This window comes from Zonotrichia albicollis, chromosome 8 (assembly GCF_047830755.1).
Source record: "Zonotrichia albicollis isolate bZonAlb1 chromosome 8, bZonAlb1.hap1, whole genome shotgun sequence".
Taxonomy (NCBI): domain Eukaryota; kingdom Metazoa; phylum Chordata; class Aves; order Passeriformes; family Passerellidae; genus Zonotrichia; species Zonotrichia albicollis.
In genome coordinates this window covers 24,602,592-24,624,163 of record NC_133826.1, presented here as the reverse complement: position 1 = coordinate 24,624,163, position 21,572 = coordinate 24,602,592, and the positions used below count along the sequence as shown (strand labels likewise).

The window sequence follows — 21,572 nt, the reverse complement described above, 5'->3', positions numbered from 1 at the left end:
TTGCTCCCTAGGGCAACCCACATGACTCCCTGTGTGACTGCCTTCAGGGGAGAGCCAGGGCATGGTGACCCAGAGATGAGCACAGCCAGGCACATCAACAAACCCCACCTGATTTGTATAACCAAAGCCTCCTGTGGAGTGGTCATTTGCCACATCCATCCACGAGTGCTCTGAGACCCTCTTGCACTTTGTTTTCAAGGTACAGCCCCAAACCAATCTGTGTTTGGAACCATTTAGCTCTGTTTGTTTAGAACAGAACACTTTGTTTTAGACGGCCAATCTGGAGACGCAGAGCAAACGTGTCTTTACAGCACGGTGTCGCCCAGGGACAGCACTGCTGGAGTTCTGCAGCAGGAAGCCAGGCCAAGCAGAGCACAGGGGTGAGTGGCAGCTTACCCACGCAGGGCCTGGCGGGGCCCTGGGCGCGGAATCCTCGCGGGCACACGCAGCGGTAGCTGCCGCGGGTGTTCTCGCACAGCTGGTTGTAGCGGCACTGGTGCGACCCCGAGCGGCACTCGTCAACATCTGCAGCACACGGCAAGGCAACAGTCACAGCTCTGCAACAGCCCCGCTGCGGGAGGAGCCTGGGGCTGCTCCAGCCCTGCACGTGTCCGAGGACAGGCTGCACGGGGCTTGGAGCAACCCAGGATGGAGGATGGTGGCCTTGCTTGCAACAAGGGGTAGAAATAGGTAATTTTAAGGTCCCTTCCAGCTCAAATAATCCCATGATTCCACTGGAACATGATACCACCATGCTTTGGTACCACCTACAACATCAGCTGTGCTTAAAACCCTCCCTGATAAGCAGCAGGGACCTGTGATCTTGACTGAGTGTTCCTGAGCCAAACTCTTAAGAAATCATGCCCACAGAGCAAAACATTTCAATCAATGAATAACTGAGAGAAATCAATGTTCTAACACAGAAAAGACACCAAGGATAATCTTACTGTTCTTGCTTAAGAACAGTGGAGAACTAGAGGCAGCAAGAATGTATCTGCTTTTTAATACCAACTACAAAGAAAGCTAAATACAGATGCTCCATAAGCAAAAACAAGTTGGTGCTTTAGTATGTGCAAATATTAATAACTGGAGATGGACAATCTTCAGGATTATTTAAAAAAATAAATATCATCATTGTCCCTGTGTTTCTCATTTGTCCCTGTGTTTCTCATAGCCACACAGTGCATTAATGCTTCTACTCACCAATGCACGTGCCATTCTCTGCTTTGGTCATTCCACTGGGACACAGATCAATGCACTTATAGCCACCACGGGTGTTCTTGCAGAGCTGATCAGGCCTGCACACATTCTGCCTGCACTCATTGACATCTTATTCAAACAAAATAAAAAAAAAAAAGCAAGATTGGACTCAATTATGTAATGAAATTACCCTGTGTCCACACATTGAATCATTTCATGCACATGGATCAGTCAACTCAATTCTTGCTGCCTTTGGCTTTCAGTACTGCTTGACAGATTCCAAAATATACATCCATAACAGCATTTTCTTTTATAAGACAACAGAGCAGCAAATAAATGTTGAACTTTGTCTACTGGAAAGAGGGAGTGGACATTCATCCCTACCTACACACTTTCTGCCCTTCAGCTGGAATCCTGGGTCACAGCCACAGTGGAAACTTCCTACAGTATTGAAGCAACGCTGATGGCAGGAGTTGGACTCTTGACACTCGTTAATATCTGTGGAACAACACAAATCCTTGGCACCAGGGCTGGGACCTACCCTGTGGGCACTACCTGAGCAGGCTTTGGCTGAGTTCTGCTCAGGAGTTTGCTGCTCTCCCATCTTTATACAAGAAAATTCACATGGGACACAAACCAAAGAATACTAATTTCTTCCCTGACAGAATTTTAAGATTAAAAAAAAACAAACCTATAGAAAAACCAAACCCTTAAAAATCCCCAACCTTAAGAATGAAAATGTATAGACAGGTACTTGGAGGCTCCCTCTAAAGTGAGTTTCAGCTGCAGAGAGCAGCATTTCCAGCTGCAGAGAGCTGACCCCCAAGGTGTACCTTGGCAGCTGAAGCCGTCGGGCGTTCGTCGGAAGCCGCTCCCGCAGCGCAGCACGCAGCGGAAGGAGCCGGGCAGGTTCTCACAGTCCTGTCCTGCATGGCAGCTCTGCCCCCCCAGAGCACACTCGTCGATGTCTGCAATGGGAAATGAGCTGCAAACCCTGCCCAGCCAGCAAGGGACACACCAACCCGTGCCTTCAGCACCACAACTAGAAACACGTGACTGCAAGTACATTCAGCTGTGAAATAGAGTATTACCAATACACTGTGTTCTTACAATGAGAAAACGGCCCAAATAAAACCTCTCCTTAGCAATTTAAATGCCTCTTAAGGCATTTTAAGGCCTTCAATTATCTAAGGGGCATTTGTATCCAAGCTGTCCCCAGCACCTTCCTTACCCTGACACGTTCTGCCATCAGCAGAGATGGTGAAGCCTTTTGGACAGGAACAGTAGTAGGATCCCACAGCATTGTGACAGGTGTGGGAACAAGGATTTCCCACAGCACATTCGTCTTCATCTGGAACAAGAAAATGTTTGCAAAACCAGTGAGACTTCCCAATCAGTCAAACCACTCCAATCTGATCCTTCCTCAGAGGTGTGCAACTAGTAAAGCCCACAGGGCAAAACCAGATCCAGCAATTCCCTTCATCTACAATCTTTCAAGAGGTAATAAAATGAGTCCACAAAATCATCTCAGATGATTTCTCCCTAAAACAACCCTGACTCTTAGAGAGACAGCTAGGGCACTCATGAGCTTCTCTCCACCTCCATCCCCTAAGCAGGACCACGTGGGCTCCTGTCTGAGGTCCCAACACTCAGCCTTTCCTCCCCACAGGTCACCCAAGTTCTTCATTGCTCTGCAGGCTCAGTTTCCTCCAGATGTACCTGAGGCACTGACTGAAAAGCTGTCTGGGCACTATTCCTATTGTAGCTGAGGACAGAATTAACATCTTCAGCTGCCCTTGGATCTACACCCTTTTAGCAAGGATCACTCACACTTTTTGAAATGCATACTTTGAACTCTAAATAAAGGGGTTGTAGGTTCTGGTGGTTTAATAACGTGCCCAGCTCTGGAGCCCTCAGCACAAGGTGGACATGGACCTCTTAGAGCAGGTCCAGAGGAGGCCGTGGAGATGTGCCAAGGGCTGGAGCCCTCTGCTCTAGAGCCAGGCTGAGAGAGCTGGGGGTGTTCACCTGGAGAAAGGAAGACTTCCTGGAAACTTTAAAGCCCCTTCCAGTGCCTAAAGCGACTCCAGGAGAGCTGGAGAGGGACTTGGGACAAGGACCTGCAGGGACAGGACACAGAAAATGGATTCCCACTGCCAGAGGGGAGGGACAGATGGGATACTGAGAAGGAATTTTTCGTTGGGACGGTGGGGAGGCCCTGACACAGGGTGCCCAGAGAAGCTGGACAGGCTGGACAGGACTGGACAGGGCTTGGAGCACTCTAGGCTACTGGAAGGTGTCTCTGCCCATGGCAGGGGTGGAAATAGGGGAGCTTTAAGGCCCCTTCCCACCCAAAGCACTCCAGGAGTTGATGGTCACACCCAGCCATGTCAGTCCTTACCTGAGCAGTAAGGCCCAGACGAGTCCAAAGCAAACCCTGCAGGACACTGGTTGCTCCTATCCCCTGTATGATAAAGGAAGCACATGTCACTTGTGTGTATTTATTATATTTCAACACCAAATCAGAAACTTTTAAATCCAGCCTTTAGTGTTTTTTCTGCTTTGGCACTAGAAGTCAGTACTGCATGGCTTGTGCTGGTTTGAGTAACACTGGGGTCCCCTCAGAGTGAGCTGCAAGTCCCATCCCAGCCTAATGCATCCTGGAAAGTTTCTTGTTGAAAGAATAAAGACCATTTGGTTTTACTTCACATAACAGGAGGACAATAGACCCAAACCAAACGTCACCTTGTCACACATCTTAGGAGGTCACTGTAGAAGAACACAACCATGTACTACAAACTGCAATGAAAAACTCAGGGAGAGACTCCTCAAAGGACACAGGGCTTTGGCTGCTTGAAAACTGAAATTTAAGAAATGAAATTGAAAAAAAATCCCAAACACCAGCATCTTAATTGTTGGAGGAAATAAATGCTAGTTCAGTAAAGGCTTAGCCAGATCTAATCACAGGCATATCTTGATCCAGAGACTCCCTTTTATCAGATCTCTTTTTAAATTAGAAAAACATGTATTTGGTTTTCAAAGTGTACAATGAGCCCCTAGTGTGGCAAGAGGGAAAACCTTATTTTACTTAATTTAGAATCTTGTTACTGAAAAGAAAAACTGAGGCAATCCCTCTGTTTCTTTTACTTCCAAACCAGAGTAATTTCCCTACCACATTAAAAAAAAAAAAAAAACCAAACAAAACCAAATAGCGTTAAAAGAAGTAACAGGCCAGTTTGCTCATTAATTAGAGCTTCTCAAAGGAAAACCTGCTCACACAAATCCCTGCCCATCTCCTTTGGTCACTCATGTTCATAAAAGCCAGCAGTTATCAATGCTAATTAAGAGTCACATCAACAAGACTGTTAGGTGCTGGGATCTACACTAAAGCTACTCAAGTTTCACAGAGGCTATGGGTGACTCAATGAATCCTAGGAAGAGAGGACAGTCTTTCCCCATAGTTTGATTCCTGGGAAGGCCTAGAACAATACCTTTTGCAATGGAAGCCTGGATTTTGAAAGCCACGGCCTCCTGCAGCGGGTGGTACTCTGTGGTGATGGAGGCAGCGCGCAGGGTCTGCACCAGGAAGGGCATCCTGCCCTTGGAGGGGTCGTAGGTGATGGAGTGGTTCCACGTGTAGGGAACGCTGACCCCATCTGCCGCGAAGAGCCGCGTGGAGTGCGCGTGCAGCTGCCCAGGGCCCGTCTGGATGTAATCCTCTGTGTAATCCTGCAACACAACCCTGGCCTTCAGCTGCTCCCACACCAGCACCCCCTGGGCCTGGGCTTCAGAGCTGGGAGATGTGCTTGGACAAAGGGGCTCATCTTAACTGCTGAACAAAGGGTACTGCACATGCATGGGTCCATTTCACTCTTACTTTAACTGCTGAATCTTTACACTGCCTGGTCTATTACTTTAAAAAAAGATTCAGACTGAGGTATTGAGGATCCTCATGGTGGAAGCCACAGCTGAGGATTTCTAAAAAATATCTTACTCCTCAGTAACAATCTTTTGAGGTCTAAATATTTGGCTTTTATTCTAAGTCAGATGTTGACAAATGTGCTAAATAAATAGGTGGTGGAGAAAAATTCTGCCACTGAAACAGGGTATAAATATTGGACATACTACATACTGCAGTTTTCCAAAATATCAACAACTTCTGGTATATTTATTGCATGGTGGGATTAATACAGAAAAATACTGTTACTAATTACTAAGAGAGGCTAAAGATGCACCTTTCTAGCTCTGCCCAAAGCAACCCTCAATAACTGCCCTGCAGACCCTCCTCAACACTACCTGCCAACACCTCAAACTCTTGAGAGACCAGCACCACCCTCCTCACGAGAACTTTCTGCTTTCAAAGGCAACATCAGCATCATCAGTTCAACCAGGCCCAAAAGAAGTCACATACAGTACAGCAGGGTGCAGGACTCACTGTTTCCTGCTTTCCTCTGGGTGAGAGAAGTACAGATGCACGAGGGCAGGGGTGGTACCTGAAGCAGCTTTACCTTGACACTGACATCAGCCACCGACTGGAGCTGCAGCACGTGGCCACTCACAACAACATCCAGCAGCAGGGCCCCGTCCGTGTCCAGGCCCCGGGCGACGTGCGTCATGCGCAGGATCTCACCTGGCGGTTTAACAGCACACTCATTTGGCACACATTCCCACAGTGACTCCCAACAGCCACATGGAATCAAAACTGGAGTCCCCTGACCAGTTATTTCTACTTACATTTTGTAACGTGTACCATGCCCATGAGAAAAAACACAACACATTTCAAAGTACAGCTCTAAAAGGTGGAATTAAGCCTCAGAAGGCTACAGTCAGTCTGAAAATATTAGTGTAAGCACAAAACCCAAATTTCAGCAATGGTCCTCTGCTGTCTTTTCAGAAATGCAGCCTCTGTCTGGCTTACTGGACACACAAAGAGCTGATCTATCCCAGGCAACTCACCAGTTGCAAACTCCACTTGAGTTTCTCTCTTGAAGACAGCGTCAGTGAGTGTAAACCCATTCATTGCTTCCCCAATTTCTTTGGCAGTTGTCCAATAAACCGGGCTGAGTATGGAAACAAGCTTTCTCATCGCTGGGCCTGAAGGAAACATCACAGAAAATCCGGGAGCTTTGATCTCATCACAGACCCACATACACAGGAGCTGAATATGAAGATCTAGAACTAGTGTAACCCTTCAGATTTAAAGCAGAAGACCATAGGTATTGGTGCATTCAGAGAAAAAACTGATTAAAGTCAAAGAGGCCTACCCAGGGTCCGAGGGACGTTTGTGATCTCTGCCTGTATCACTCTGGTGTCAGAATCCAGGCTGTCTGTTACTGTGGCGTTCAGGAAAGCAATCCCAAATTCCACATCATTGATATTGCCAATGATGCTGCCCTTGGCACGTGCAGGTCCACCTGTGCAGGGGATAGAGCAGAGGTAAAACACAAGCCCATGTGATAAGTGCTGTTGGGGATTTTAGGGAAGAGAGAACTGGGCTTTAGCTGCAGGGCAGATTTAAACCCAAAAAATTAAATTACCCCATCAACTGGCCAAGATAAGAGCTAGCACCAGTGAAATCAGGAGTGCCACAGGGTTTCATCACACTGTCACTGCACGCAGGCTGTAAATACTCACCAGGACACGCTTGGGTGTTGCACCTGGATATCTGGGAGGAGTCCCCAGGGCAAGGACGGCCACGATTCAGTGGGGCTGGGCTGCTGCACAGGCGCACCCGGGTCTGCTCTCCTCCTCCACAGGAAGCAGAGCACTGGCTCCATGATTGCCACTGCCCCCAGTTTCCATCCACTGCAGAATAAAGAATGAAGAAAGGAATTTTTCAGTTTAAATGCTTCAGGCTGCATTGGTTACGCTGAAGTCAATTCCTTCCTTGGAGGAATCAAGGTTCTAAAGGAATAGCTCAAAGGACAACAAAACCATTGTAACAAGCAGGTATTGAACACTCCTGCCATCAGAAACACACAATCCCAGATTGGTTTGGGTTGAAAGAGATCTTAAAGTTCATTCAGTCCCACCCCTACCACAGGCAGGGACACCTTCCACTGTCCCAGGTTGCTCCAAGCCCAGTCCAACCTGGCCTGGGACACTTCCACAGGCGACCTACATTCCTCATGTGGCATATCCCCTGATGCCTTCCAGGGAAAGCTGCACTGCCACTGCTGCTGTGAGCACTGACCTGGGCACAGGTCCGTGCTGCACCTCTGGATCTGCACGTCAGCCCCAGCACAGGCCCTGCCGCCACTGGCCGGCCGTGGGTTGTCACAGCTCCGGTACCGCCTCGTCTGGCCCCCGTTGCACGTCCGACTGCAAGTTCCCCAGCTGCTCCACGGGCCCCAGTTGCCATGAACTGCAGGAATAAGTCAGATTTGATCTTCCACAGGGATTTAAAACCAGTGGAAGACAGCCAAGCTGGGAAAGTACTTTTTTTGGAAAGTAACTTCTTTGTTTTTTTTCCCCCAAAAGAAAACAACCAAACCAGAGAGTGGGCAAACAGCCCAACTCAAACCACTCACCTGGGCAAGGATCACTGTTGCAAAAATCCATTTGTATGTCACTCCCCTCACACTTGTGTCCCCCGAACTGTGGGGCCGGGTCGGAGCAGTGGCGCGTCCTCTGCCTGCTGCCTCCCCCGCAGGACACACTGCAGGAGCTCCAGCTGCTCCATGGGGACCACTTCCCATCCACTGGGGAGACAGGCACAGCAGTTACAGCCCCTGACTCCAGCAGCAACACAGCACAGCAGTGCTATATTGGGGAAAGCTGAACATGGATGGCTCTGCCTCTCTACAGCATCTCAGCTACTCAGGGATTTCTCCCCAGGGACCTGGGGGTGGGAGAGAGCTGGACCAGCCCTGGCCATGTGAGGTGGAACCAGAACCCCCCATGCCCTGGGCTGATCCCCCAGTGTGGGTAGAGGATTCTGCCTGTCTGCCCTTCTCAGGTGAGACCCCACTTGCAGAGCTGCTCCAGTCCCGGGTCCAGGAGCACAGGAAGAACATGGAGCTTCTGGAGAGGGTCCAGAGTAGGCCCCAGAGCTGCTCCCAGGGCTGGAGACCCTCTCCTCTGGAGCCAGCTTTGGGTTGGAAGAGACCTTAAAGCTCTCTCTCTGGGAGAGTTAAAGGTGTTCATCTGGACAAGAGATGGGGTCCATTTGCAGGGTCTATAGCAGATGCTATGTAGTGACAGTCAGTGACAATAAAAATCTTGAAGGGGAGTTTTTTCGGGGATTAGACTTTTAGAACCAGAACGCGTTAACCACGAGCGAAGCAGAACGGGCAGAGGGAAGGAGAAGTTCGGTCTCACCTGGGCAGCGGCGGCGGAAGCACAGCTGGAGCTGCGTGTCGGGGCCCGGGCAGCGGGGGCCGCCGTGCGCCGGGGCCGGGCTGGTGCAGAGCCGCGGCCGCGTCTGGCTGCCCTTCCCGCACGTGGTGCTGCACGGCCCCCAGGGGCCCCAGGGGCTCCACTCACCGGCCACTGCAAGGGCAGCACAGCTAGCTAAACACCGCCCAGAACGGGCACACAGCCGGGATATCCCTGGTCCCACACATGGCCCCAGAACGGGCACACAGCCGGGATATCCCTGGTCCCACACAGTGCCCCACAACAGGCACACACAGCCGGGATATCCCTGATCCCACACACTGCCCCAGAACGGGCACACAGCCGGGATATCCCAAATCCCCCACAAAATGCCATGAGCAGTGGCCCAAACAATCAGCACTTGGACAAGCAAAGATCGACCCTTCCCTTTCTGTTTTTTAGCTGCATCACCTCACCACCATCATGAAACATCAGAACTGAACACTTAATTAAATCTGGAGTTTCCCAATTCCTTGGGTAGGATGGAGGCCTGAGCAGGGCCAAGGCAGCCTGGCTAAAAGCTGCCAGAGAGCAGCAGCCAGAGCTGATTTTCCTGCCAAAACCTAGAGAAATGAGTCTCAGGCCTATGGATGAGTATTTGGCATCACAGTGGCAGCAGAGCCAGGAAAAAACGGAAGAATCAAACATTGCAAATTGTAAAGAAGGGAACGTGACAATGGTGAAGGCTCTGAATAAACTACAACCTGTAAAATGTGGGACATACTCATGGGACAGGAAGGAAATTTGAACATTCAGGTAGCTGGGAGCAAAATGTGGCTAAAAATTATAACAACAGAGGAAGATACACAGATAAGGTCTTAAATTATTAACAATCATTTTTACATAGCTTTAAATAGTTGGTGGTTTGGGTTTGGTCCTTTTCTTATTTTAACTGCCTTTGCAGGATAGGTTTAGAGTAGAGAAAACTTACATTGTGAGGATGTGGGTAACAAGTACTGGAAAACAGTAATATATAAATTAATATTTTTACTGGTGTAAAAATAATTAAAAGAAAGAAATTGCTGAGATTTCTTACAATTACTTTTGTGATTCCTATTTCCAAGAACTCGTGCCGTTCAATTTCAAAAAAATAAATAATGAACAACTAAAAATAAGCTGAGATAATTTGGGTTTGGAGAAACAAAGAGACCTGCATGTGAAGCCCCTCATGCAAATAAAGTTAAATTACTCTTCTCTTACCTGGGCAAGGCCTAAGGTTGCACATGACTGACTCCAGAGCACTGCCCTCACAGGGCTTCCCTCCGTGCTGAGCTGGTGGGTTGCTGCAGGTCCTGCTCCTTGTCCTGTTCCCTTGGCCACAGCTCCTTGAACACTCATCCCACAGCCCCCACTCCGACCAGCTCCCATCCACTAAGGACCAGAAAAAGCCCAGTTTTCATTAAACAATATTTTTGCAGTATTTACTGAATTATTTATTTTCTCTTTCTTTCCAAAATTAATTACAACTACTTAGAAAAACTAATCTGCCATCAAGATCCATGGTGATAAAAGTTCATTGTTTGGGCATTTAATGTAAGGCACATTAAAAGTGCCAATTCATTGTGGTTTTTCAGGACTTAAACGGGGTTTACAAAATAGAGGGAGGGAGACTTAGATGGGCAGACAGCAATAGGACATGGGGGAAAGGTTTTCAATTAGAAGATGAGATATTTAGATTAGGTATTTGGAAGGAATTGCTCCCTGTGAGGGTGGTGAGGCCCTGGCACAGGGTGCCCAGAGGTGCCCAGAGAAGCTCCGGCTGCCCCTGGATCCCTGACAGTGTCCAAAGCCAGGTTGGATGGGGCTTGGAGTGACCTGGGCCAGTGGAAGGTGTCCCTGCCCATGGCAGAGGTGGCACTGGATGGGCTTTGGGGTCCCTCCAACCCAGCCCCGTGTGGGACAGTGTGCCAGCAGCAGTACCTGGGCAGGGCGGGCGGTGGCAGCTGCGCCGGTCGCTGTGGGGCCCCTGGCAGCCGCGGCCCCCGTTGGCCGGCACGGGGCTGTCGCACTGCCGGACGCGCTCCTGCACACCCTGGCCACAGGTGACGCTGCACGCCTGCCATTCCAGCCAGCTGGAGAACCCGCCGTGCACTGCAACGGGAGCAGGGATGCTGCTGGGCACTGCCGGGGCCCCAGCTCCCTTAGGCCGGCACAGAGAAGTGAAATCTGCACCTCCTGACCCCTGGAAATCCACCTCACTTCATGTCATTACTGTGCACAAGTCTCTTGCCATAGTTCAAAGACAATTACTGCATATGCTCCTATTTTCTTTAGAGGCACAGTTCAGTTATGATGTGTTCTGAGGACAGGATCTGATTCAAGATCCTTTAGCTATAATTTTTGTCTCTCAGCCTTCACAGCCTCTATCTCTCCCAGCTGGATAAGTATAATTTAGAATAAAAGTTAATGAAAGAGAATCCCTCTGACACTTCAGACTAGGCTTACCCTAGACTTAATGCTTATAAAGAAAATAAGATCAAACATCTCATCCATAAAATGTGGGCAAGATGAATGTTGACCACATTTGATCCAGATAAATGCTGTCATCTCCCAGCTTCAAAGTGACTCTGCTGTTTTGTGCACTTACCCTGCACAGTGAGGGGCACTGTGACGAGGACAGAGCCCAGGAGGTTCCTGGCCACGCACTCGTACTGGGAGGTGTCCTCCCTGTGCAGCGTGGCGATGCGCAGGGAGCCGTTGGGCAGCAGGGTCACTCTGTCACTGTCCAGCAGGGGCTGGCCCTGGCGGGACCAGCTGATGGCAGGAGGGGGCTCTCCCCTGGCCAGGCAGTCCAGCACCGCCGTGGCACCGGCCTCCAGCACAGTGCCCACCGGTTCTACAGTGATCACTGGGGGGCCTGAAGAGAAAGGGCTCTTTGGGTGACAGCACACAGGCACAGGCCTGATTGATTTAGTACTGAAGTCCGTGCAGAGAAATCCCCAGTCAGTTTACTTTGACTAAAATTATTATTGCTGATCCCCTGCTGGCTAAATAGAAACACAGAATCCTTAGGGTTGGAAAACAGATCACGAAGTCCAGCTATCAACCCAGCACCACCACCGATGTTCACCACTAAGCTGCGTCCCCAAGTGCCACCAAATAGACACGCTACAATGCCAACAAGCTGGTTTGAACGTGCAGCAATCCGAGGACTAAAGCAGAGATTAAGGCCCAGCTATAAGAGCCCATGCTCTTCTGTATTGCTAAAATGGGTGTTTTTCATAAAACCCACAGGAAGATGTTATTATTCATGTCCAGAGTCAACTGAGGGGTAAGAAACAGACCCACAATGCTTGAGGCTACAGTAGGAGAGGCATGTTTAGAAATTATCCCACTAGCAAAGAAAAACTCTAATGTATTATTTTTGCCAAAACTAAAATATTGTCAATGAGAATTAGGATTCATATCATATAAGTTGAGAGTTTAGTTTATTCTAATTGTATTGAGTGAACTAAGAGAAACAGGCCCTTTCAGAGAGTGATTCGTTCATTCCACACTGGTTTCTACAATGAGGCTCAACCACTCTTTACATCCCGGTCTCTTCTTTTGACTTCAATCACAGCTTAGACCAGACTCTCACATATTCATAACGAAAGCTGCCCATGCAGCTCTTGGCTGCCTCATCCCTGGTAGTGTTCAAGGACCAGCCAGCTCTAGTGGAAGGTATCCCTGCCCACAGCAGCTGATCTTTAAAGTCCCTTCCAACCCAAGCCCTTCTACAATTCCGTGATAGAGGAGATGAGTCCAGATCTCCAGGGCAGTGCCCACCCTGAAACACTCCCCCAGGAGCTGCCTGCACCTCCCCACAGGGAGTTTTCACTCCCTTAAGGGGCACGAAGCCTCCCCTTGAGCCTTACTCTGCAGGGTCAGTGTCAGGCTGCGCTCCACCACGCCCACGTCATTGGTCGCCACGCACTTGTAGTCACCAGCATCTTCATTCTGAGGAACAAAACAGGGGCTCAGTCTTCAAGGCCCCTCCTGACAGGGAATTTTAATCCCAATTCAAAATACAGACATGAGTACATGGGGAGAAGTAGGAGTCTTGCTGTTCAGATTAGGAATTTGGATTTGGAATAAGAGATTTGCACAAGGAGAATGCAATTGCTTTTCAGCTGACCTGTAGAAGCCAGGCTCTCTTAAGGCCAGGAGCAAAGGTCCCATTAACTGGTCATGTCCAGGATCTTACACACCAACAATTAGTATCTAAATTCAGTCCTTCTGACAAGCAGGGAGAACTCTGACCCTGTCAGAGGGGATTTTTGCCTCAACAATTTGAATCTAATTCAAGTCTGAATTAAAACATTTGTTAAAGGTGAAAGCAAAAAAGGATAAATGTCTTGCCTGACTCCTTCAAACCAATATGATCAGGAACATCTTTATCAATCAAGTTCAAAGCAGACACTCACAGTACAGGGGCAGGACTCACCACAGTGCCATAGATAGCAAGGGAACCATTCCCAAGCTGTCGGATCCTGTTGCTAATCTGAACTCCCACTCCTTTTCTGCTCCACTGGATGGTTGGAGGGGGATCTCCCCTGACTTCACAATTCAACATGGCATTGCCACCCAAGGGCTCAATTCTGCTGGAGTGATAATCCCCTTTGAAGACTGGAGGCTCTTAAAAAACAAGAGATGGCAGAGAAATAGTAGAGCCAAAATAAAATGTGCCTAATTGAGAACTGCTGGCACGGATCACTTAGCTCTGACTTTCTGAAGGGGGAATTTCAACCTGTTCATATTTTCCCCATTTAGCCATTGGCAAGATATTATATATTAGGGGGAATGGCTTTAAACTGTCAGCAGGCAGGTTCAAGTTGGATATTAGGGAGAAATTGTTCCCTGTGAGGGTGGTGATGCCCTGGCCCAGGCTGTCCAGAGAAGCTGTGGCTGCCCCTGGATCCCTGGAAGTGTCCAAGCTCAGGTTGGATGGGGCCTGGAGCAGCCTGGCCTAGTGGACGTGTCCCTGCCCATGGGCAGGGATGGCACTGGAGGAGGTTTAAGGTCCCTCCCCACCCGTTCCATTCTGACTCCACTATCCAAACCCAGTGGGTTACATGGAGCTGTCCAGCAACGAGCACAACTGCTGAATTTCATGTACCTTTGACATACACAAAGCCAATGGCCTTGATGGAACCCACAGTGTTCTCTGCAGAGCACACGTAAGTCCCAGAGTCCTCCTTGGACACCCTCTCGATGAGCAGCTCACTGTGCCCGTTGACATCGTCGTACTGTGCTGGAGGGAGAGCAGGGAAAGAAAGGGTCATTGCAGGGATTGAAATATACACAGTTCACAGATCTGTGCACTCTCAGCAGCACAGCCATGGGGTCTTGTGCATCCCTGAGACACTCCAGGAATGCAGAGAAAGTCACTGCTGTGACATTTGCCCACATGCACCAGTTCACTTCAGCTACCCCATGATTTTGAGCAACAATTGCTGGATGCTGAGTAAATACCATCAGATAGGAATGTTTTTAATGTACTACATTATTGGCTACAGAAGAGGGATCATCTTTTAATCACCTTACAGCTCTGTCTCAGAGGCTGTTTAATTACATAACTGCATAACACTAAAGCTATTCCTCACACAATCACTAACAGTTTATTCCAGCTAGAGTTTTCTTCTTCCCTGCCCTAAAATGCAATGCTGCACAGGGGAAAATAATCTGCAGCCAGATGGCCATCAGAGACCCACCTGGAATGATGTTATTGTTAAAGATCCATGTTATTCTGGGGACAGGTACCCCAGTTGCTTTGCAGGTTAACCTGAGCTGTTCTCCTTTGGTCAAGGCTACGTCTCCAGGCAGTTCAGTGAAAGCTGGGAGCACGTGCACTGTCAGGGTGACCGTGTGCATGTCCTCCCCAGCAGCGTTGGTGGCAATGCAGGTATAACTCCCTGAGTCTTCGGGCTGGAAGGAAACATGGTGGGGAAATTTCAGCTGGGATATATCCTACAGCTTGGATATATCCTACAGCACATGCCACTTCTATCAGTAAGATAATCTTGAAAAGCTTGGAGCAAGCAATCAGCTGAAATGCTCAGCTGAGTTCTTCCACATCTCTAAATTTGAAGGATGACTAACACTTTTTACCCTTCCTGAAGATTTACCGACAAATTCTTCACAGATTTTACTCCCCAGTGGAAAATGAAACTTCTGTAATTATTTTGGAACATTAAGAACAAGAAATCAAAATAAAACAATGACTAACCCAGAAGTGGATCTTATCACTGCCGTGTCTCCAGTAATAGCTTAGATGCAGGGAGCTTACCACAACACTGTCCAAAATGAGGTCTCCACCAGGCACAGTTTGATATTTTCCCACTGTGTCCTTTAGCAGCATGTTGTCCTTCCTCCAGTTAATTGTTGGTGCTGGGATCCCCTCAGCTACACAGGACAGAACAGCCTGGGAGCTCTCCGTGACCGCGTACTGCGTATCCATGCTGTGGATCCTGGGTGGAACTGTGGGGAGGTCATTAGAAACATTTCCTCTGGGCATTATCCAAGCACAACACTGGACTGAGGCAATCCCTTGCCTGAACATCCCGGATTGTCCATTTCCATCAATGACTGTGCCGAGATTCAAGCAACTTGCCAATATTACAACTTAGTAACACTCCGCTATATTAAGTAGCACAGTTTTCTTGAACTCCCCCCTGTACATCCCTAGCTCCTTACTCCCTGCGGGGTCACAGTCATAACACACATAATTTCCCTACAATCCCATTTATCATAAATTCACAGGATGGTTTGGGCTGGGAGGGACCTTAGAAGCCATCTCATTCCAACTCCCTGCCATGCACAGGAACACTTTGGACTATCCCAGGTTGTTCCAAGTCCCATCCAACCAGGCCTTGGATACTTCCAGGGGTGGGGAGTCCTCAGCCTGTCTGGAGCAGCTGTTGCAGTGCCCCCCATCCTGCCAGGAAGAGCTCCTTACCGTGCACAGCCAGCTCTGTGCTGGAGGTGCTGGATCCAGCAGGATTCATTGCTGTGCAGGTGTAGCGGCCGCTGTCCCCGGGCTGCACAAACAGGATCTGCAGAGCTCCTGTGCTCAGCATTCTCCTTCTCATGGACTCTGTTATCTGCTGCCCATCCTTGTGCCAGCTGATCTCTGGCCCAGGGTAGCCTTCAGCCTCACACTGCAGAGTGACAGACTGATCAACAGCAACAACATATTCCTCCACATGGGACTTGATAACAGGAGGAACTGAAAGGAACAATGACAATTATTGAAAGAGTTAGATGCTGTAAGAAGCAAGGAACTCTTTTGTTATTGGTGAAAATAAATGTAAAAGCATACCCTAAAGCAGACATCGAACTAAAGGGAATAAACCTCCTGAGCTTTGTTCAGCATCACATCAAGGAAAGCACCAGGTCCCTTTCTATCATTCAGAATTGTATCTGGACCAAGAGGAGGAGTTTAAAAGGTGATTTACCTTGAACTTTCAGCTTGATCTTCCCCAGAGCAGTGCCTGCTGGATTCTGAGCAACACACATATAAGTACCAGCATCTTCCACAGCTGCTCTGGTAATCTGCAAACTGCCACTTGGCTGGACCATGTAACTGTTCCCTAAAACAGACATAATTGAAGTATGACACTTCTGGTTTGGTGAACCAGAGGAGAGGAGAAACCCAAGTTCGAGAAAAGAAAATGGGTGTCTGTGTCACAGGAGCAGGCAGGGTCCCAAGCTTTGGGAGGATACCTGTGGTGATGATGTTGATGCCCTCCTTCTGCCACGTGATCACGGGCTGAGGTGTGCCCGTGGCCTCACAGGGCAGCACAATGGGATTGTTCACAATGACATCCAACACCCCCGGCTGGGCCTGGATCACGGGTGGCTCTGTGGAATGAAAGAAAAAGGGAAAAGCAAACATTCAAGGCTAGGACAATACAGAAGAGCACTAAAACTGCACAACCTGAGCAGGCTGAAGTAGCAATGCTGGCTGCCAGAACAGCCTTGCTCATCAGCCCCCAGCTTACCCTGCACGTGCAGAGTGACGTGCCTGTGGGCAGAGCCCGCGGCGTTCCGGGCCACGCAGGTGTACCTGCCCCCATGGGCCAGCTGGGCAGAGGGGATCTCCACAGCTCCTGGGGCAGAGAGAGCACCACAACATGCAGAGCATCCTCCAGGCACGGGTGCTCCCTTACAGCATCCCTCATTTCATTCCAAGCCATCAGAGAGGGAATCTCTGGGGGATTGTTAGCATTTCTGTAATTCATTACTTATGGATGTGCTTGATTGCACTGGTTTCCTGTAGCACATTACCTGAAGAGAGAATTCTGTAGCCATCTCCTCTGGGAAGCAACTTGATGCCATTTTTGGTCCAATGAACTGAGGGGATGGGAACACCAGAGGCGGTGCAGGAAACCACAACTGGAGAGAGCTTTGTCACCAGGAGCTCTGTGGCTTCATCAGCTATGGATGGGGGCACTGAAAACCAAGAGCAGGGCAAAGGTTATTCACCCACATTCATTTGTTACAAATTCCTGAAATACCAGAGAGTTATGGATACGAGCATCAAAGAGGAATGAAATAAAAATCTCATCTCAACACCAGAACACCCCAAAGAAGTTCTGGGTGCCACACACACGTAACAGCAATATCCTCTCTACCTTGAACAGTGAGATCAATCGTCCTTTGATCTTCTCCTGCATCATTTGACACAAAGCACTCATAGACAGCAGTGTCATCCACAGTGGGAGAAATGATTACTAAGGAACCTGAAGACAGAAGTCTGAATAAAGGAAAAAGAAAGTAAAAGCCATTGAAATACTTCTTTCCTTCTCAGGTAATCAGCACATTGCATTTGCTGGCTTGGCAATGTAGCATTTAAGCACAGATAGATTTTTCAAGTCCCAAAATCATCCCTGAAAACTTGAAACCCACAATGAAAAAGAAAACGCCTCTCACCTGTATGTATTCTGGTTCTGATCAACACTAAGTGGATGTCCATTCTTTTTCCAGCTAATTGCTGGTCTGGGAATTCCAGTGGCTTCACAAGGCAAAGTGGTTTGCACATTTACAGTAACTGTGATATTCGTCTGCCCAGGAGCAATAGTTGGAGGAACTAAGAAGAAACAAAGCATAATTATTTAGAACATGTATATGCGTGTGTGTATGTATATATATATATATATACACACATTTCTTGTGAGAAATGGATTTGTAAAGGATTCTCAAAAACCTGACTGAAAGTTTACATGGTCTTGTACATTTGTATGCAAACTCTGAGATAGGGTGTGCTGACTTAGAGAGGCCATGAAACAGAGATGATATTGTTGAGAGACTGAACTAGAAACAAGTTTCAAAAAATGGCCTTGCAAAAAGACCAGATATTTTAGAGAATTAGAGCTGTGAAAGATGCATTGTAGGAAGACCATGTGGGGTAAAATAATAGGTGATTGGTGTTAGAAGTATCAGCAGCCCTGTGTGCTAAAGGTAACTGGCTGAAAAACATTTATAAGGTATTGTAACCTTATAGGAAATAGGAATGGAAATAGGTTGGCTTCTGATAGAATGGTGTTAAGTTTTACATCTTTTATGTCTCACCCTTCAATGAGCCTGATAGTGGAATAACACCTTTTAAAATACCTCTCAGTTGCCCCACCCCTGTAAAGCTGGGACTTTCCAACTATTTCTCCCCTTTTTCTTTAACCAGAGCAGCTAAGTGAGACTGCCTGTGTCAGCAGCAGCCTGCAGCCTGTGGACTGGCTGCCCTACCGAGGACATGCAGGTCGAGGCGCTGGCGCTCGCTGCCCGCGGCGTTGGTGGCCATGCACACGAATCTGCCCGTGTCAGCCACCTGAGCCCAGGGGATGTGCAGGGAGCCATCCTCCAGCACCAAATACCTGCAACACAGCAAATGGGGCTGCCCACCAGCCATCCACAGGACACCCTGCCAGAGCACACAAGAGATGACTCAGGGCACACAACCAAGGGCCCAAATCAAACATGCATTAATTTGGGCACAGTTTTCTCACTGATTTCATTCTTTCCCAGAACATGCATTTCCCAAAGAAATGATGAAATCTGGCTGACATGGTGATGTCACATAAGTGATACTGGATTTACAGAAAACAGCCAATCCCCTTTTGTTTTGGTTTCTCATTTAACCTTAAAAATCTTAATGCCTGTACTTTTTCTTTGCAATACAACAGAATTGCTTAGTGTTTGCTCAGTTCTAGAAAATGCCAAACTTATTCCTTCTAAAACAGTCAGGAGACAGAAACCATTCACTATAATAACAGTTGGTACTAAAACATGTATAAAAATCTTCCTGTATTAGAAAATACGGAATAGCTTTTGGTCAGCATTAAATTGCTCGGCTTCATCCCAAAACTCTGTGTATGTATAAAAATCTAAAGATCTTCCACATCTCCACACTCTTCAAAGTCTCTAATGTCAGAATAATTATATTTGGTTGCCAAAGGCTTTTTTTATCTTTCTTAACAACAAAAAGGTGCAATCTTAGGTGCTGCTACTTTTCTCTAGAACAATTTAATTTTCTGTAATAAATACATTCTTAAGTAGCAATGAAGAATATTTATGCTAAAATTCTGAACAATACCTGGAATTGTTTCCAGTAAAAACAGCCCCATCCTTCCTCCAGGTGATCCTGGGGGCTGGAACTCCTTCTGCAGCACACTCCAGCAAGGCAGAGGTGTTGATGTGCACCATGACAGTCTGGGGGCTGCTCCGGATCGTGGGAGCCACTGCAAGGCAGAACTGCTGATGACACAAAGAAGTAACTCTACATTGCAGTGATTGAAACTGAGCACATGACAAGAGCTGCAGCAGTGGGTCTGGGCTCACTGCAAAGACAGGAACAAGTTTCTTACCATTCTGGGTGATGGTAATTGCCACGGTGCAGCAGGAAAGGAGAAAGAAATTTTAGCTGAAATGCATTGCAAAGGTGAGCTCTGCAAGTTACTGCAAAGGGTACCACTGAGCTAAAACAGCATGAGTTCAGCACATGGAATTCAGCAAGCTAAGGCTGTGGGGATATCCTTGCTTCCTGATTACACACTAAGGAGAAAAAAGGACTTTAGCTGGACCAGGTAAGGCCAGTCACTGGGGGCACAGGGTAAGGCAGGGCCCATGTGACTGGGCTGGAAACAGAACAGAAAAAGGGGGAAAAATTCCTTCCAGTCACGTGAGTAGAATAACTTCTCATCAGACTAGAGGTGAGAAAATAAAAAGGTTTAAAATGGAGTTCAGGGCTATGGTAGCACAGGACAAGTATCAAGCATAAGGCCCCTCAAGCCCTGTCCTCTGCAGGTGCAGAGAAGCTGCCACAACTCTCAAGCCAGCTGTGAAACCTTGTCCCCAGGGTGCCAATCAAATGCTTCAAAGAATTGCTCTGGGTTTGTTCAAGAGCATTTGACAGTGTTCACTGATATGTGATATCAGTGGATATGGGTGTTCACTCTGGATGTATCCTGACTCCCTGTCAGGATGATGTCTGGATGCAGCCTCTGCATCCAGGAAGCACAGACAGATGGAGAGTGAGCCATTGCAAGTGCCCAGTAGGTCACTTAGTCTGGGGCCAGCTGTGGGCTCAGCAGTGGGACATGAGGCCATGCACATGGCCCTACAGTTTGGGCATGGCCTGAGAGGCCAACACATGGCTGCAAAGTGACCACAAATGCTCAGTTCCTGCTGCCTGAGCTGCTGCAAAGCCCAAGGTTGCCCGAGGTTACCGTGCACTGCCAGCAGGAACTCCCTGGTGGTCTCCCCTGCCACGTTCCTGGCCACACAGGTGTATCTGGCAGTGTCCCCCAGCTCGGCGTTGTTGATCTGCAGGTACCTCCCGCTGGACAGGATCCGCAGCCGGGGCCCTCCCTGCGGGCACACAGACACAGGCAGGGCTTTAGTCCTTCACTGCTGGCCCCTCTGCACAGAACATCTGCACTGCACAGCACTAACAGCCAGCAGAGAAGGGCACCAATGAACCAGGGACTGAGCTCACTCCTGCCTTTACATGCCTGAAGAGAAAAGGGTGAAGAAAGCTTTTAAATCTTAGCATTGCCTACTGGTTCTCCATTGAAACCCCTAGTGAGGCTTGTGCCTGAAGAAGGCAGCTGTTACAGAGCCAAAGGGCTTTGGAGCTTTTATAGAAAGGGGCACTTAATAGCACATGATTAATTTCATTTATCTTGTTATCTATGCACACTACAGGCAGAAGGAATCAAAGTTTCTCTACACTTCCAGCATCACAGTCTGGCTCAGCTGGGAGGCAGCACAGGCTTAGCCAGCTCAGTTTACCAGCCAGGAGTTCACCAGCCAGCAGTCCTGGGCACAGGCTGCCCCTCTTCCCAACCCTGCAGTGACTCCACAGCCCCTGCCAGGAGCCAGTTCAGTGAGAGCTTCACCACACCCAGCCTGGGTTGTGTCTGCATCAATCACTGGCAGCAACATCAGCTACGAGTGCTCAGAAACCTGACTGGACAAAAACCAGCAGGAAAAAGAGTACAAATGCAGCTTTTCCAGTATGTGCTACCTACCCTCTGGAACTAAAGCTGACATTTCCTTCTACTCTTCTGGGTAGAGGGTCTGAGAAGGGCACCCCAGAGAGATGAAACTCCTCTGGCTCTGCACGAGCACCCTGGTACTCTGCTCTCAACCCAGGCACCAGCTCCAAGGCTGCAGTGCAGGGCTGGAGCTCTCAGGTGACACAAGTCACCACCAGGGTGGGTTACTGGCAGATTCTGGGCTATCACTGGCCTTTCCTGTTGAGAACACAACCTGTGGGATTGTTTCTAAACACAGAAATCTAGAGATAACAGAAGACAGAGGATGAAGCTATAACTTAATCCTTAGGCTCTACTCAAAGTAAGCCAGAAAACTCATGTTGGGAAAAAAAATACAAACTCAGAAAGTATTTTAGTGTTTGAAAAAAGCCAGTTTAGGCCAGGAGGCTTCTATTCTTAAGTCTCAATGTGCATTTCCAAAATCCCTCAAGAGTGCCACAACTTCAAAGCTGGTGGAGGCCA

At 48.3% G+C, this 21,572-nt stretch overlaps 1 protein-coding gene across 5 annotated transcripts in view; it reads right to left on the bottom strand.

Moving 5' to 3' along the window:
- HMCN1 (hemicentin 1) overlaps nucleotides 1-21,572 on the bottom strand; it is a 161,768-nt gene that overhangs the window by 7,347 nt on the left and 132,849 nt on the right. For 4 of the 5 annotated variants that reach the window (XR_012581424.1, XM_005487032.4, XM_026793475.2 and 1 more), the window contains 32 exons: nucleotides 20,280-20,421; nucleotides 19,148-19,292; nucleotides 18,301-18,428; nucleotides 17,491-17,647; nucleotides 17,193-17,314; nucleotides 16,846-17,010; nucleotides 16,560-16,667; nucleotides 16,282-16,419; nucleotides 16,014-16,148; nucleotides 15,515-15,784; nucleotides 14,846-15,036; nucleotides 14,271-14,484; nucleotides 13,676-13,810; nucleotides 13,004-13,194; nucleotides 12,435-12,516; nucleotides 11,165-11,434; nucleotides 10,498-10,668; nucleotides 9,778-9,948; nucleotides 8,521-8,691; nucleotides 7,731-7,901; nucleotides 7,394-7,564; nucleotides 6,835-7,005; nucleotides 6,465-6,614; nucleotides 6,157-6,294; nucleotides 5,709-5,830; nucleotides 4,692-4,929; nucleotides 3,602-3,664; nucleotides 2,432-2,551; nucleotides 2,034-2,168; nucleotides 1,585-1,698; nucleotides 1,204-1,329; nucleotides 397-525 (listed from right to left, as the gene is read on the bottom strand). Coding sequence is in view for 4 of the 5 variants with exons in the window: in XM_005487032.4 (XP_005487089.2) it covers nucleotides 397-525; nucleotides 1,204-1,329; nucleotides 1,585-1,698; nucleotides 2,034-2,168; nucleotides 2,432-2,551; nucleotides 3,602-3,664; nucleotides 4,692-4,929; nucleotides 5,709-5,830; nucleotides 6,157-6,294; nucleotides 6,465-6,614; nucleotides 6,835-7,005; nucleotides 7,394-7,564; nucleotides 7,731-7,901; nucleotides 8,521-8,691; nucleotides 9,778-9,948; nucleotides 10,498-10,668; nucleotides 11,165-11,434; nucleotides 12,435-12,516; nucleotides 13,004-13,194; nucleotides 13,676-13,810; nucleotides 14,271-14,484; nucleotides 14,846-15,036; nucleotides 15,515-15,784; nucleotides 16,014-16,148; nucleotides 16,282-16,419; nucleotides 16,560-16,667; nucleotides 16,846-17,010; nucleotides 17,193-17,314; nucleotides 17,491-17,647; nucleotides 18,301-18,428; nucleotides 19,148-19,292; nucleotides 20,280-20,421 (4,954 nt within the window). In the remaining variant the exon portion in view is untranslated. The remainder of the gene's footprint in view (nucleotides 1-396; nucleotides 526-1,203; nucleotides 1,330-1,584; nucleotides 1,699-2,033; nucleotides 2,169-2,431; nucleotides 2,552-3,601; nucleotides 3,665-4,691; nucleotides 4,930-5,708; nucleotides 5,831-6,156; nucleotides 6,295-6,464; nucleotides 6,615-6,834; nucleotides 7,006-7,393; nucleotides 7,565-7,730; nucleotides 7,902-8,520; nucleotides 8,692-9,777; nucleotides 9,949-10,497; nucleotides 10,669-11,164; nucleotides 11,435-12,434; nucleotides 12,517-13,003; nucleotides 13,195-13,675; nucleotides 13,811-14,270; nucleotides 14,485-14,845; nucleotides 15,037-15,514; nucleotides 15,785-16,013; nucleotides 16,149-16,281; nucleotides 16,420-16,559; nucleotides 16,668-16,845; nucleotides 17,011-17,192; nucleotides 17,315-17,490; nucleotides 17,648-18,300; nucleotides 18,429-19,147; nucleotides 19,293-20,279; nucleotides 20,422-21,572) is intronic. The other variant, XM_074546292.1, reaches the window with a different exon arrangement.